The sequence below is a fragment of the Coregonus clupeaformis genome, chromosome 16 (assembly GCF_020615455.1).
Source record: "Coregonus clupeaformis isolate EN_2021a chromosome 16, ASM2061545v1, whole genome shotgun sequence".
NCBI classification, from domain to species: domain Eukaryota; kingdom Metazoa; phylum Chordata; class Actinopteri; order Salmoniformes; family Salmonidae; genus Coregonus; species Coregonus clupeaformis.
In genome coordinates, this window is record NC_059207.1 from 36,599,694 (window position 1) to 36,616,239 (window position 16,546).

Sequence of the window (16,546 nt, forward strand, 5' to 3'; positions counted from 1 at the left end):
GAATAGCACCTCCTCTTAGCCCTGTGAGTGTTGACGATGGGAGCCACTTTTAACAGGTGCTCCATCATCACTCTCTTTACCCTCTTACCTATTCACATTAGACCTTACTGTTAGTGCCACGCATCAGAGTATGAACAATGTTTATTAACCACTCACTCGGCACTGTGTGAACGGTACAGTAGGGACATTTACAGTAGGCGCCTAATTAATCTGACCAGTTCTCTGTATACTGTACAAGCATTGTATTCTTTCCTCCTCCTTGCCTTGTCAGGTATAGGTTGTTATGCCAAGCTATGTGTTGTACGGAAATTGCCGATGGGGAGGTTTCCTATAGTGTTTGTTTTTTTATTTCTGACTTTTAGCACTGTCGTTGCCCTCCCTCCCATCTAGTGATAAACTGTTGACCATGTATGTTTTGGGATTTTGGGATGCTTATTCCTGACGGCATTGAATACTATCAGTGTTGACTTAAATGGTTTTAAACATTAAAAAAATTATACAAATTGATGTGTATCTCTAATAACAATTATTGTGCTAGCAGAAACTGTTTTAGTTTTGGTAGTCATAAAATACTGTACATACATACCGGTAAATAAACACATTAATAAATATGTATAAATTAAAGTAATGTCAGGAATCTCGTTCCAATTGTAATGATTAATATTTCAATTGTATTTTCAATGATACATATAATCCAGTAAGTATAAATCACTGTTTTCAATCTAAAGGCGAATAGTCAATGTTGTTCACTGTAGTAGTTTGCTGTTCATGAGATTTGTCTTGAATGGTGAAGGTGCATTAAGATGACGACCCCCATGTACTTACCACAAACACCTCATTTGCTAAGTTCACCGTATTGTACAGTGCTCTCCGTTACTAATTTTTTGTATTGGCATTAACACAGTATACATGATCCCAATTTGAGCTCCAAGACGGCGGCAATTAAAAAAATACGTAAAAGTAGATTGTGCTGATTTATAGGCACATTGAACCATGTCGCACGCCGGAGTTTAAAAAGACTATGGATAGTGTTCAAACGAAGACGTCATATCTGATTTCCTCCATCTTTATGCACCTTGACCATTCTTCTGATAATTAATGTACTTGAATTATACACTGAGTGTACAAAACATTAGGAACACCTGCTCGTTCCATGACATAAACTGACTAGGTGAATCCAGGTGAAAGCTATGATCCCTTATTGATGTCACTTGTTGAATCCACTTCAATCAGCGTAGATGAAGGGGACAAAATATTGAAGTGCCTTTGAACGGGGTATGGTAGTAGGTGCCAGGCGCACCGGTTTGAGTATGTCAAGAACTGCAACGCTGCTGGGTTTCCCATGTGTATCAAGAATGGTCCACCACCCAAAGGACATCCAGCCAACTTGACACAACTGTGGGAAGCATTGGAGTCAACATGGGCCAGCATCCCTGTGGAACGCTTTCGACACCTTGTAGACTCAATGCCCCGACGAATTGAGGCTGTTCTGAGGGCAAAAGGGGGTGCAACTCAATATTAGCAAGGTGTTCCTAATATTTTGTACACTCAGTGCATTTACTTGCTAATAACCTCTGAGATCTTGGAGTTGCAGAAATTATGTAGATTTTTTTTTTATTGTAGGCTACAGGCAAGTACACTAGGTGGAGACAGTCCGCTTTGTGTGGTCAGAGTAGGCTCTTTCTCCCTTTCTCCAGGCTCATCTCCAATGAGAGACGCACATTGGTGAGAAAGACAGGGGTACTGAATCCTGGCAACAACATGGGCTAATTAGTCCACCAGAAGCTTCATGATTTTCCTGGACCATGCCCCATTGCAGCAGTGGTATCCAAGCAGTTGTCCAATTATGACTGAATCTAGTTATGTGAGGGCACACTAATTGATAGTGGAGAGGAGAAGGGAGAGCATTGGGTCGATCAATCCACCCCTATTCATGAGAGCTTCTGAAAACAAACAGTGTAGACAAACTCTAGAAGAAGCTCCAGGGGAATCCTTTACATGAGCATGTTGAGTCATCATCAGTGTCTTCACTCTTAGAAAAAACGTGCTATCTAGAACCAAAAATGGTTGTTCAGCTGTCCCCACAGGAGAACCCTTTGTAGAACCTCTTTTGGTTCCAGGTAGAACCCATTTTGGTTCCATGTAGAACCCTTTCCTCTGTGGAAAGGGTTCTACCTGGAACCAAAAAGGGTTCTCCTATGGGGACAGCCGCAGAACCCTTTTGGAACCCTTTTTTCTAAAAGTGTTCCTAGAAAACAGTGAGAATTTGACAGTCACTATTAGGGAGCTATTATTATTATTATGTTCCCATTCCGCTCACTCTCTCGGAGTCTCTCTCTGAGAATAAATTAATGAATAGCATCTTTTCCCTTGTGGAAACTTTGTATCGACGTATTTCTATGGAAGTCTAGCCTTCATATGTCACCAGCACGTCACATTGGGCTGAGTCAAGAACAAAGTCCGTCATTGCAACAGAAGATGGATACTTGTATTTTTCCACTCTGATCCCTTTTCAGCCAAAGCTCTATTAGTGGAATTCATTAGAGGGGTTGCATTTCAAAGACTGTAGATTAGAACATTAAAAAAGAGCAGCAGGGGGGTATAGCGTGGAGAGACTTAAAGATGCAGTATCTTTCTCAGTTGTTCTTTTTAAAAACCTGCATGACTAACTTATCTTTCTTTAATAACTACAGCTCACGCAGCCACACACTTCTTATACAGGAAACTGGAAGCATCTACCTGGGAAGGGTATCTACTCGGTTCTGGTAGTACATTTTTACAGTACCCACACTTTTTCTATGATGTTATTACATTATCTGAAAAAAGCTACTGTGTGCTTTTAATAATAGTAATGCAGGTTTAATTGAATTGGACTTCCCTTTGTATCTCTTGTATCGCTGTCTCTCTCTCCGTCTCTCTCTAACTCGCTCTCTTATTCACTTCCTCTCCCCCCACCATACTCCCGATCGCTCATCAATACTACCTGTGGTTTGATGACCAGAGCCAATAACCTCTCAATGACGTCAGTACTGAGACAGTATGACTCACAGAGGGGCACAGTCATGTCAGTCAATGTCAAGTATTTATGGCCACTCCCCTCAGGAAAGCCTGTCCACTTGGCTACCAGGACTTGCTGGAGATACGTTGTATCACCCCAGAGAAAATAACCTCAGGAAAGTCAGTCAATACTATCTGCTCTCCATATCCTGTTCACTACTCTTTGTTTTGCCTTGACGTAAATCACAGATAAGCCAATGCAAAGATTATTATGCCCACACTGTGGCCAATGCATATCCATGCAATCACTTATATGTGTGCGCTTGTGCGTGTAAGTGCATATACAATAGCTCATTTCTTACTGATTCATGGTGGATTTAGAGGTTTAGGGAGCAGTTATGAGTTCAAAACCCATGAAACGATCCCTCAGAATTCCACAGGCAGAAGTTCATCTTCTATCTGGTAGAGGAAAGGGGTATCAGGGGAATGTTGGAGTACAAAGTATTATTGTCCATGCGTGTTTATGAAACATGTGTTCATGAAATTACTGAGAATGCAACAAAAAAAAGGAGAATATCTCATTCATTTTATTGGAATACGTGACATGGAAGGACAGTATCCTCCTGGGTTCCTGCCTGCTGTAGACACAGTCATATACACTATTCTCACAACAGGACAAGAGCTTGGTAAATGGTAAGACACTGGGAGAAAGGTAATCATTTTGAACAATATATGAGGTTACCATCAATAACCTATGTACAGACTTGACCTATTAAAACTTGTAAACATTACACAAGGAGCAAACAATTTGGCCCTTCTTTGGAAATACCTTCACAAACCACAATATCTTCTCAGGAATATCTGGAATAAATAATACATATATTGACATAGCTAAAGTGTAGATCCCAGTAAAATGACGGATCTCCCTGTGAAAAACCGGGAGGGGGCAATATTTAGCTCTTAGGGACTTTAGCATAGTAATTTGGACTGTTCTTCTTTACTATTTAAATAAACTGAATAATAAAGTGTGAAGAGTGGCAAAGACTGCCCGAGAGAATGTGCACAGGGGGAATTCATGTTCAAGTCTTAAAAAGTATAAACATCTCAAGGTAAAACCTTGGTTTAGTGTACAAAAACGTTTCTTCAGTCATTAATTCAAATCCACTGGCATTGTGTAACTGCAGTCAGAATATTCAAATATTTCCACCATCTCCAGCTATTATTATTATTCCATCCTTGTAAACTCCACTGGGCATAGACATTTATTCACTATTCACTTCAGTTTCCTTTAATAGCGCTGGACCTTGAGGGTGGATCATCGTTTGGTTTAAGAGTAAAGGAGCTACAGTATTCATACCAGAGACGATCCAAATCATTTACTCCATCATTATCTCTGGTTATACAGCCTCTCCATTTTCACTCGAAGACAGCTGGTGGATCTTAATGATGGGCAGGGTCCCGTGTGGAGGGGGCTGGGGATGGCTGGGCCCCTTGCTGAGGCTCCTGTCTCTGATGCAGCAGCAGGTCTTCAGCAGATTCTTACTGCACAGTTGGGCCACTTTAGCCCGTCCTGTCTCTACCGCTGTCCCAGACCCTGCCGCGGAGCTTCCAGAGAATACCCTCCACTCCCTGCCATCCCTAGAGGAGGGTGTGCGGGACAGGGCTATGGAGGAGGAGGGGCTGTGGCGGGAGGGGTCCCCTCGGCCCTCTAGTCTTAGAGTGAGAGAATGACCCTGAAGCTGGGCTGGACCCAGGTGATGAGTGGCTCTGGGCTGGGCTCTCAGACAGCGCACTCCCAGAATACTCTGGAAGGCCTTCTTAAACTCCTGGTTGGAACAGGGGTAGATGATAGGGTTGATGCAGCTGTTGAAGTAGCCTAGCCAGAAGGTGATCTTGAAAACTGTGTCCGAAGGTCTGTATTCCGGGAATATGGAACCTATAATAGGCCACACACACATACACAAACACACACACACACAGACAAAGGGAAGAAAACTGATTAACATACTTGACCTCTTTATCACAACACAATGCACAACAACAAGTGTTTAACCCAGATTGTTATTTCAGGGTCTTTGTTGATGATATGACTACGTAAATCACAATATCAACATGATATAAGAAGAAACAAATAGAGGAACATATTTCCATAAAGATTTTGTGACATACTTTATAACATTCATAGTAAATCTAAATCCAATCAGGGTTAATGTTGATCACGTGTGAAAGAAGCAGATACTTTGTACACACTCTACAGAAGAACCAAAGACTGTGTTGAGAAAAACACAGTGTCATCACACATTTATTTCTGCTTGGGTTCACTTGATAGTTTTATCAGATTTCTATAGCTAACAATGTCAAGGTATTGACATCAAGGTATTAGTTGTATTAAAATTGCCTTCTTAAATCCTGCTGCTTCTGATTATAGGGACTAATGGGAGAGAGTGTGAGAGTGTGTGAGCTGCACACTTAATAGTGCAGTAGAGGAAATGGTTTAACATGCACATTACATGCTAACCTTTCCAGTTGTGTAAAGTACTTAAGTAAAAATACTTTAAAGTATTTTAAAGTACTACTAGTACTTAAGTCATTTTTGGGGGTATCGGCACTTTACTATTTATATTTTTGACAACTTTTACTTTTACTTCACTACATTCCTAAAGAAAATAATGTACTTTTTACTCTGTACATTTTCCCTGACACCCAAAAGTATTACATTTAGAGTGCTTAGCAGGACAGGAAAATGGTCCAATTCACGCACTTATCAAGAGAACATCCCTGGTCAGCCCTACATAAATGCTTTGTTTGTAAATTATGTCTGAGTGTTGGAGTGTGCCTCTTTAATTGTGCCATCTGGTTTTCTTAATATAAGGAATGTGAAATGATTTATACTTTTACTTTTAATACTTTTAAAAAATAGCATCTACTATTTAATATTTAAGTATATTTAAAATCAAATAATTTTAGACTTTTACTCAAGTAGTATTTTACTAGGTGACTTTCACTTTTACTTGAGTAATTTTCTGTTATGGGATCTTTACTTTTACTCAAGTATGACAATTGGGTACTTTTTACACCACTGGACTTTTCACACCAAATGCTTGACACATTAAAATAATTAAATGGCTGAGGTCTTGGATAGCCTTGAAATTGAGCATCTATCTTCAAAGGCAGGATGGGGCGAGCTGTCTTGTGAAATTCTTTATTGGAGAGGCTGTCGGAGACAGTTTAAATGGGGCTTTTGAAAAATGACAGAGTGATGTGGAGATGGATAGAGAGGGAGAGAGAAAGAGAGGAGAGAGAGGAGGTCAAGTTTGAGTGATATGATTCCGTGCCAAGTACATCTCAGATGACTCCTACTGTGCAACGAGCAACAATAATTATATTACTCTGCTTATGACTGAATTCATACATTTTGGAGCCTAAAACCCCCTAAGGGGGAACTTCATTGGTATTTGGTATTTTATTAGGATCCCCATTAGCTGTTACAATAACAGCAGCTATTCTTCCTGGGGTCCACACAAAACATAAAACATGAAATAATACAGAACATTAATGGCAAAGAACAGCTCGAGGACAGAACTACATACATTTAAGATTGTCATTACTCAGGTAGCCTCATTTGTCTATAAAATCTTGAATCCATAAAAAGACAGTGACGCAAAACATACTTTTTTAAGAAAGCTGAACAAATCATCTGGTCTCATTCTCTCCCTCTACTGCACCAAACAAAGGGTATATAGTGATGTATTGCAAAGGAAAACAAGATAGATTGAGCAATAAATAATGGATGACCAATAGATATGTGCTTACTTCCCAAGAGAGACATTGTCATACTGTACATCCAGGAAGACAAGGATACATACTACTGCTATAGTGCTGTAGATCAAATCAAATCAAATTTTATTTGCCACATGCGCCGAATACAACAGCAGTAAAATAAAATAACAGTAGGGAGGCTATATACAGGGGGTACCGGTACAGAGTCAATGTGCGGGGGCACCGGTTAGTCGAGGTAATTGAGGTAATATGTACATGTGGGTAGAGTTAAAGTGACTGTGCATAGATAATAAGCAGAGTAGCAGCAGCGTAAAATAGGGGGTGGGGGTGGGGGGGCAATGCAAATAGTTTGGGTAGCCATGATTAGGTGTTCAGTAGTCTTATGGCTTGGGGGTAGAAACTGTTAAGAAGCCTTTTGAACCTAGACTTGGCACTCCGGTACCGCTTGCTGTGCGGTAGCAGAGAGAACAGTCTATGACTAGGGTGGCTGGAGTCTTTGACAATTTTTAGGGCCTTCCTCTGACACCACCTGGTATAGAGGTCCTGGATGGCAGGAAGCTTGGCCCCAGTGATGTACTGGGCCGTACACACTACCCTCTGTAGTGCCTTGCGGTCGGAGGCCGAGCAGTTGCCATACCAGCCGGTGATGCAACCAGTCAGGATGCTCTCGATGGTGCAGCTGTAGAACTTTTTGAGGATCTGAGGACCCATGCCAAATCTTTTCAGTCTCTTGAGGGGGAATAGGCTTTGTCATGCCCTCTTCACGACTGTCTTGGTGTGTTTGGACCATGATAGTTTGTTGGTGATGTGGACACCAAGGAACTTGAAGCTCTCAACCTGTTCCACTACAGCCCCGTCGATGAGAATAGGGACGTGATCAGTCCTCTTTTTTTTCCTGTAGTCCACAATCATCTCCTTTGTCTTGATCACGTTGAGTGAGAGGTTGTTATCCTGGCACCACACAGCCATGTCTCTGACCTCCTCCCTATAGGCTGTCTCATCGTTGTCAGTGATCAGGCCCACTGTTGTATTGTCGGCAAACTTAATGATGGTGTTGGAGTCGTGCCTGGCCATGCAATCATGGGTGAACAGGAGTACAGGAGGGGACTGAGCACGCACCCCTGAGGGGGCCCCTTGTTGAGGATCAGTGTGGCAGATGTGTTGTTACCTACCCTTACCACCTGGGGGCGACCCGTCAGGAAGTCCAGGATCCAGTTGCAGAGGGAGGTGTTTAGTCCCAGGGTCCTTAGCTTAGTGATGATCTTTGAGGGCACTATGGTGTTGAACGCTGAGCTGTAGTCAATGAATAGCATTCTCACGTAGGTGTTCCTCTTGTCCAGGTGGGTAAGGGCAGTGTGGAGTGCAATAGAGATTGCATAATCTGTGGATCTGTTGGGGCGGTATGCAAATTGGAGTGGGTCTAGGGTTTCTGGGATAATGGTGTTGATGTGAGCCATGTCCAGCCTTTCAAAGCACTTCATGGCTACAGACGTGAGTGCTACGGGTCGGTAGTCATTTGACAGGTTATCTTAGTGTCTTAGTCAGGGACATGTTGAAAATGTCAGTGAAGACACTTGCCAGTTGGTCAGCACATGCTCGGAGTACACGTCCTGGTAATCCGTCTAGCCCTGAGGCCTTGTGAATGTTGACCTGCTTAAAAGTCTTACTCACATCGGCTACGGAGAGAGTGATCACATAGTCATCCGGAACAGCTGATGCTCTCATGCATGCTTCAGTGTTGCTTGCCTCGAAGCGAGCATAGAAGTGATTTAGCTCATTTGGTAGGCTTGTGTCACTGGGCATTTGCTTCCCTTTGTAGTCTGTAATAGTTTGCAAGCCCTTGCAAATCCGTAGAGCGTCGGAGCCGGTGTAGTACGATTCAATCTTAGTCCTGTATTGACTCTTTGCCTGTTTGATGGTTCGTCGGAGGGCATTGCGGGATTACTTATAAGCATCCGGGTTAGTCCCGCTCATTGAAAGCGGCAGCTTTACCCTTTAGCTCAGTGTGGATGTTGCCTGTAATCCATGGCTTCTGGTTGGGGTATGTACGTATGGTCACTGTGGGAATGACGTCATATGCACTTATTGATGAAGCCAGTGACTGATGTGGTGTACTCCTCAATGCTATCGGAAGAATCCCGGAACATATTCCAGTCTGTGCTAGCAAAACAGTCCTGTAGCTTAGCATCTACGTCATCTGACCACTTCCTTATTAACAGAGTCACTGAGTTTTTGCTTATAAGCAGGAATCAGGAGGATAGAGTTATGGTCAGATTTGCCAAATGAGAGAAATAAGCTTTTTGTGTGTATGGAAAATGTCTGGGATCATTATCAGAATCACTACCACCACCACCACCAAATATAATTAATATTGTTGATAATGATTTAAGATAACAATATCAAAGATACATGGCTGGCACCATAGCAACTACTGACTAACAACCACAGCACCAGCAGGAAGGGTGCAAAATACCACTACCCTTGTGAACATGTGAGTAAACAGTTGCTTAGCTCTTGGTCATGCCTTCAGAAACGGCTCCTGGAATGTCAAGAAGAAACAGGAACAAACCAGTCTCAAAATAAGCACACTGCCAAGACAGGGATAGCCCTCCTTAACCTTTTGACCCACTCAAATCCCCACAAGGGTTAGTTTATAAAGCCTGTCCCAATAAAAAAAGCAAACAAAAATAACCATCCCCATTCTAACACAATCAATCTTAAATGGAAAATCATTATATTTAACAGGATAATAATAGATAACATTGTGACATGTTGTCCTTGATGCCTTCATGGTTTTGTTAGAAAGGGCAGCCAGCCATGGTAAGGGAGTAGAATAACCACCAAGAAGACCCAGCTCTCTATTGCGATTGCTATATTTATGAGCATGAGAGCGTATAATAAATCAGAACCCTGAGGGTTTAGGAAGTCTGGAGTTGGACCGATAAAAAAAACAACACTTGATTTGTATTTCCTTCACACATTCATCCTATACTAAAATTATGAAACTAACAAGCAGTGAGTGTAGTAGACATTTGAGCTTTTGCTGAACTCCAGATTGTTCTCTAAAACAACCACAAAGGGGACCCGAGGTTGTCCTTCAACAAAAGCAATGATGGGATGACTTTATCTGTCCTTCCTGCTGTGGTCACATTGTTGAGAATGCCTCTATGTGATAAGTGAGTTGCAAGCAAGAGCAATAGATGACAATCCTGGGGAGAAAGAGAGAGAGAGAGAGAGAGAGAGAGAGAGAGAGAGAGAGACAGAGACATGGAGAGAGAGAGGTGGGGAAGAAGGGAGAGAGAGAAAAAAAAAAAGCAGAGAGAGAGAGAGAGAGAGAGAGAGAGAGAGAGAGAGAGAGAGAAACTGTTATCTTGTCAAATGCCAGGAAGACTTATTGGCTCAGTGGGGGCTCAAGTGTGTTATTGAAATATGAGCAGCTAACAGGTCCGGCAGCATGTGCTCAGCTCTCAGCAGCAGCATTACCACAGCAGCTCTTTGATCACACTGAGAAGATGACTGGGACAGAGGCACTCTGGTAGGGACTATAAAAACATTTATAAAAACATTGAAAAGAAGGGGACTACCCACCCATGCCTTGCAAAAGTAAATAAATACAGAACCTTACACACACATGGGGAGGCTTCATCTCAACGTATTTTTCAATTTTAGGCTTTTCAAATATATTCCATTCTCCTTTCTCTTGTTTATACAGTATTCATCCCCCTTGGCGTTTTTCCTATTTTGTTGCATTACAACCTGTAATTTAAATGGATTTTTATTTTGGATTTCATGTAATGGACATACACAAAATAGTCCAAATTGGTGAAGTGAAATTACAAATATTCGAAAAAATAAATAACGGAAAAGTGGTGCGTGCATATCTATTCACCCCCTTTGCTATGAAGCCCCTAAATAAGATCTGGTGCAACCAATTACCTTCAGAAGTCACATCATTAGTTAATTAAAGTCCACCTGTGTGCAATCTAAGTGTCACATGATCTCAGTATATATACACCTGTTCTGAAAGGCCCCAGAGTCTGCAACACCACTAAGCAAGGGGCAACACCAAGCAAGCGGCACCATGAAGACCAAGGAGCTCTCCAAACAGGTCAGGGACAAAGTTGTGGAGAAGTACAGATCAGGGTTGGGTTAGAAAAACATATCCGAAACTTTGAACATCCCACAGAGCACCATTAAATCCATTATTAAAAAATGGAAAGAATATGGCACCACAACAAACCTGCCAAGAGAGGGCCACCCACCAAAGCTCACAGACCAGGCAAGGAGGGCGTTAATCAGAGAGGCAACAAAGAGACCAAAGATAACCCTGAAGGAGCTGCAAAGCTCCACAGCGGAGATTGGAGTATCTGTCCATAGCACCACTTTAAGCTGTACACTCCACAGAGCTGGGCTTTACGGAAGAGTGGCCAGAAAAAAGCCATTGCTTAAAGAAAAAAATAAGCAAAGGCATGTGGGAGACTCCCCAAACATATGGAAGAAGGTACTCTGGTCAGATGAGACTAAAATTGAGCTTTTTGGCCATCAAGGAAAACGCTATGTCTGGTGCAAACCCAACACCTCTCATCACCCCGAGAACACCATCCCCACAGTGAAGCATGGTGGTGGCAGCATCATGCTGTGGGGATGTTTTTCATCGGCAGGGACTGGGAAACTGGTCAGAATTGAAGGAATGATGGATGGCGTTAAATACAGGGAAATTCTTGATGGAAACCTGTTTCAGTCTTCCAGAGATTTGAGACTGGGACGGAGGTTCACCTTCCAGCAGGACAATGATCCTAAGCATACTGCTAAAGCAACACTTGAGTGGTTTAAGGGGAAACATTTAAATGTCTTGGAATGGCCTAGTCAAAGCCCACACCTCAATCCAATTGAGAATCTGTGGTATGACTTAAAGATTGCTGTACACCAGTGGAACCCATCCAACTTGAAGGAGCTGGAGCAGTTTTGCCTTGAAGAATGGGCAAAAATCCCAGTGGCTAGATGTGCCAAGCTTATAGAGACATACCCAAAGAGACTTGCAGCTGTAATTACTGCAAAAGGTGGCTCTACAAAGTATTGACTTTGGGGGGGGGGGGTGAAATGTTATGCACGCTCGTTCTGTTTTTTTGTCTTATTTCTTGTTTGTTTCACAAGAAAAAATATTTTGCATCTTCAAAGTGGTAGGCATATTGTGTAAATCAAATGATACAACCCCCCCCAACAAATCCATTTTAATTCCAGGTTGTAAGGCAACAAAATAGGAAAAATGCCAAGGGGGGTGAATAATTTCGCAAGCCACTGTAACCCATCAGTGGCCTTCTGAAAACCAATTCAAATAACATCCAAACTATTAATTTGACAAGCACTTAAGGCTGTGGCTGGATAACTAATCGATAAGAGTGTCTTGGAAATTAATTAATAATGTCAATGAACAAAAATATAAACACAACATTAAACAATTTCTAAGATTTACTGAGTTACAGTTCATATGAGGAAATCAGTCAATTGAAATAAATTAATTATGCCCTAATCTAAGGATTTCACATGACTGGGAATAGAGATATGCATTTGTTGGTCACAGATACCTTTTTAAAAAATGGGCCTCACACTGGACTTCAGGATCTCGTCAAGGTATTTCTGTGCATTCAAATTGCAATTGTGTTCGTTGTCCGTAGTTTATACCTGCCCATACCATAACCCCACCACTACCATGGGGCACTCTGTTCACATCAGCATACTGCTCACCCACACAACGCCAGTGCGGTTGTGAGACTGGTTGGAGGTACTGCCAAATTCTCTAAAATGAGGCGGTTTATGGTAGAGAAATGAACATTAAATTCTCTGGCAACAGCTCTGGTGGGCATTTCCTGCAGTCAGCATGCCAATTGCACGCTCCATCAAAACCTGATAAATCTGTGGCATTGTGTTGTGTGAAAAAAACTGCACATTTTAGAGTGGCCTTTTATTGTCCCCAGCACAAGGTGCACCTGTGTAATGATCATGCTGTTTAATCAGCTTCTTGATATGCCACACCTGTCAGGTGGATGGATTGATTATGTTGGCAAAAGAGAAATGCTCACTAACAGGGATGAAAACAAATTTGTGCACAACATTTGAGAGAAATAAGCTTTTTGTGCGTATGGAAAATGTCTGGGATCTTTTATTTCAGCTCATGAAACATGGGACCAACACTTTACATGTTGCGTTTATATTTTTGTTTTTTCCAAACGTACTCTAGGTCTCTCAGTAGCTCTCTATCACTCTCACTCTTTAATGTGTGTGTGTGTGTGTGTGTGTGTGTGTGTTCACACCACAGGAGGTTGGTGGTATCTTCATTGGGGAGAACAGGCTCATGGTAATGACTGGAGCGGAATCAGTGGAATGGTATCAAATACATCAAACACATGGTTTCCAGGTGTTTGATGCCCTTCCATACGCTCCGTTCCAGCCATTATTATGAGCTGTTCTCTCCTCAGCAGCCTCCTGTGATGCACACGTGTGTGTGTGTGTGTGTGTGTGTGTGTGTGTGTGTGTGTGTGCATGCATGTGTGCGTGTAGTTCAAGTCTCTAATGTAGGATAATTTCTTTAGACTGGTATTTTGGCTTGCCTGAAAATCAAGTGTTATGTAAACATGAAATAGTGAGGATAATTTTGGCTAATCTGAAACTTTCATCAATCAGTTTAATTTTAAAATAACTATTCAAAGCTTGTGTTAACATCAGAAAACGCTTATGGCAACTATACTTTTCTTTGAACATTTTGTGTGGTCTGAAATAAAAGCTACTGAAACTATTTCATGAAATACCACATGAAATACCACGTTATATTCATATACTAATAAAATAATAGTCTGGTAGTTAAATTAGACTTCAAAGCAGTCGTGTGTGGAAGGTAAAATAATAACAGGATGGGGAGGAAATATACATTTTGCATGTGTAAACTCTTTTGATGCAAAATTGTAGTTATTTCAGATGGTTTTAATTTGTCATCAATGAAAGGACATTTTTGCAGATGTAGCCCATTACTGATTAATGGAAGAATAGCACATAGCCAGAGAATTTTTTTTACATCATCCACATCCAACAACCTTACATAACATAAAATAACTTATTTATTACACATGTAAATAAAGTTGTTCTGCTTCTATGGTTGGTACCGTATCACACGAGAAAGGCATGCATGATATGGCACCAGAGACTGTTGTGAAAATCTATTTTGGGAGTCATCCAACACTCCCCCCCCTCACCCTCCATCCCACCAACAGCCATCTCTGCAATGCAATTTAATTACAAAACCTTATAAGTTCCTTTGCCAAGTATAGATACAAGAGGGGGTGGTTTTAACAGCATGACATGGTAGCTGTGGAGCACAGCCTACAAGGTAAGGAGCATGGGTACAATGGTTAACACTCACCTATGGGCAGCACCAGGAAGAAAGGCAGCCAGCAGAGCACAAAGCAGCCAACCACAATGCCCAGGGTCTTGGCAGCCTTCTTTTCTCGGGAGAACTTCAGGAGACACAGGGCGAAGTGTGTGCGGCTGTGCAGGGCCTCGTCCTCAGACACGGCTGTGTTGCCGCGGTGGATCCTCAGCGTTACGCTCTCTGAATCTGACTTGTCTGTTTTGTGCCCCTCTCTCAGGCCCTGGCTCTCCTGGCGGGCCACCACATACACCCTGCAGTACATAGACAGTATGATGGCCAGCGGGAGGTAGAAGGAGCCCACAGCAGAGAAGATGGCGTAGGCAGGCTCCTCTGTGATCTTACAGATAGACTCGTCTTCTGGCGCCGGCTCCTTCCAGCCAAACAGAGGGCCAATGGAGATGGTGACAGACAGAGCCCACAGGCCAACCAGGGCCAGCAGTGCCCTGCGCTCTGTCACGATGGCTGGGTAGCGCAGCGGGTAGCTGACTCCGATGTAGCGGTCCACTGAGATCACACACAGGCTCATGATGGAGGCTGTGCAGCACAGCACGTCCACTGCTGCCCACACATTGCAGAAGGGGCGTCCGAACACCCAGTACCCTAGGATCTCAAAGGTGGCAGAGAAGGGCAGAACGATGGAGCTCAGCAGGAGGTCTGCCACCGCTAGGTTGACGATGAAGTAGTGTGTGACTGTTCGTAGGTGTCGATGACAGACCACCGACAAGATAACCAGGATGTTCCCAAAAACCCCACATACAATAATTGTCCCAAATATCAGTCCCAGTACCACGGCCTTGACCACATTGAGCTCTGGGACAAACGCCTGGCTGCAGTTGGAGCAGTTATGTGTTGGATGCTCTGGGGTCATGTTCATGTTGTCTGCTATAGGAACCATCTGTTCTCTTTACAGTACTGATACACTGTCCTGCCCTGTACTGAACAGTAGACTGATAGACAAACTGCAGACAGTTAAGTTCACTGAGAGAAGACAAGGACATCAGAGCACTTTCCTGAGAGCCATTAAAATAATGATCACATTAAGTCTGTCATGTCAAAGCATAATTTGACTCATGATATCTTAATCTAATGTGCAATTATGATTAATCAAAAAATAGAACGTCATGGGCTTGTTTAAAACACTGAGAGAGACAAACATTGTGTATGCAGAGGAATGCTATTTAACAAACAAAAGATATTCCATCTTGAGATTGTCCTTGATGTTAAGCCACAAGTTATAATACAGCTGGAGACCTAAAATATATTTGATTGAGTGTGGAGTCGACTCTGACAGTCTGACCTATCAGAGTAGTACTTGGTTACTGAGGATCATGATCATAGGCATAGGTTCTGGGGTCCCTCTCTTTCTGATCTTCCCAATAGCTAGACCAAAGTGAACAAGTGCAAGTCTGTATCATATAAAGAAATGTTGAATAGAGGGAAGAGGAAGTGAAGCATATGCAATCTGTAAAAGTGTCAATCTGAGTAGTTTGGTTTTAGTTTGGTCCAATCCAACTGGAAGTGAATACTGAATGATGTCCTCACTGTTAAAGCTTGAGCTCTAGACCAGACCCCTTGCCAGGGTAGGAGGTAGGAGGTAGGAGGGTTATTACAGGTGAAAACACAGGCCAGACCCAGGGCAAGTCTGTCCAAGTCTTCTGAATGTTGGAACAGCCTCAGTCTGGATGTGGATGAGTTCAGTAGTCACTGTGTGTCTGTGGCGTGACTCCCCCTGTAAAAAAGAGATACAGCCACAATGATGCTTTACTCGAGTAAGGCAAAGTGTAAGCTGGTATGACATCCAACCTCCACAACAGATCTCATGCAAAATAAACTCTCATCAGACAAGTGCATCTTTAAAAAATGTTCAGACAGCCACAATTTGCATTCTGCAGCATGTTTCAATATCATTAGCTGTACAAAAGGACCTATCTGGCTCCTATCCATCGCCATTGTATGGGAGCGAGAGCATGTCTCTGGAAAGCCCTCTCCTCTGGCTGATCAATGGAGTGCAGAGGCGTCATGCCCACAGGGGGCACAGGGGCACGTGCCCCCTCAGATTTGTCCTGTTTGAAAAATATTATTTTGTTTAATTTTTTGTTTTTGTTTCTCTGTAATACTACTAGCCACCCAGCAATTTTATGAAGTTGGCTTTAATTAGCCCAGATAGGTTCCCAATCTCCCAACCTCATAATTAGCTACCAAGAAGCCATTTCAGGCTATCAATCAAGTTAGAGTAGCTAGCTTGTCTATCTTAGCTGGCAAGCCTGCTAGCAAGGTTGGTAGAAAAGCAAGCAATAACTAAATGTACTGAATAAGACTCACATTCCTTTCAATCTTTTACCCAGA

General features: G+C 42.5%; 1 protein-coding gene across 1 annotated transcript; it reads right to left on the bottom strand.

Annotated features, from left to right (window-relative positions):
- Positions 1–3,401: 3,401 nt before the first annotated feature.
- On the bottom strand, positions 3,402–15,922 carry LOC121584160 (alpha-1A adrenergic receptor-like). Its single transcript, XM_041899997.2, has 2 exons — positions 14,192–15,922; positions 3,402–4,933 (listed from the first exon to the last, which is right to left on the bottom strand). Exons 1-2 carry the CDS (start codon positions 15,093–15,095, stop codon positions 4,395–4,397), a joined length of 1,443 nt encoding a protein of 480 aa, XP_041755931.1. The 5' UTR covers positions 15,096–15,922; the 3' UTR covers positions 3,402–4,394.
- Between the last annotated feature and the right edge of the window lie 624 nt (positions 15,923–16,546).

What these genes read in the sequence shown, in the direction of transcription:
- LOC121584160 (XM_041899997.2), bottom strand. Translation starts at nt 15,095, where the DNA reads ATGGTTCCTATAGCAGACAACATGAACATGACCCCAGAGCATCCAACA. An exon ending in CTTCCTGGTGCTGCCCATAG is followed by an intron (nt 4,934 to 14,191) that starts GTGAGTGTTAAC and finishes GGCCTATTATAG; the next exon opens with GTTCCATATTCCCGGAATAC.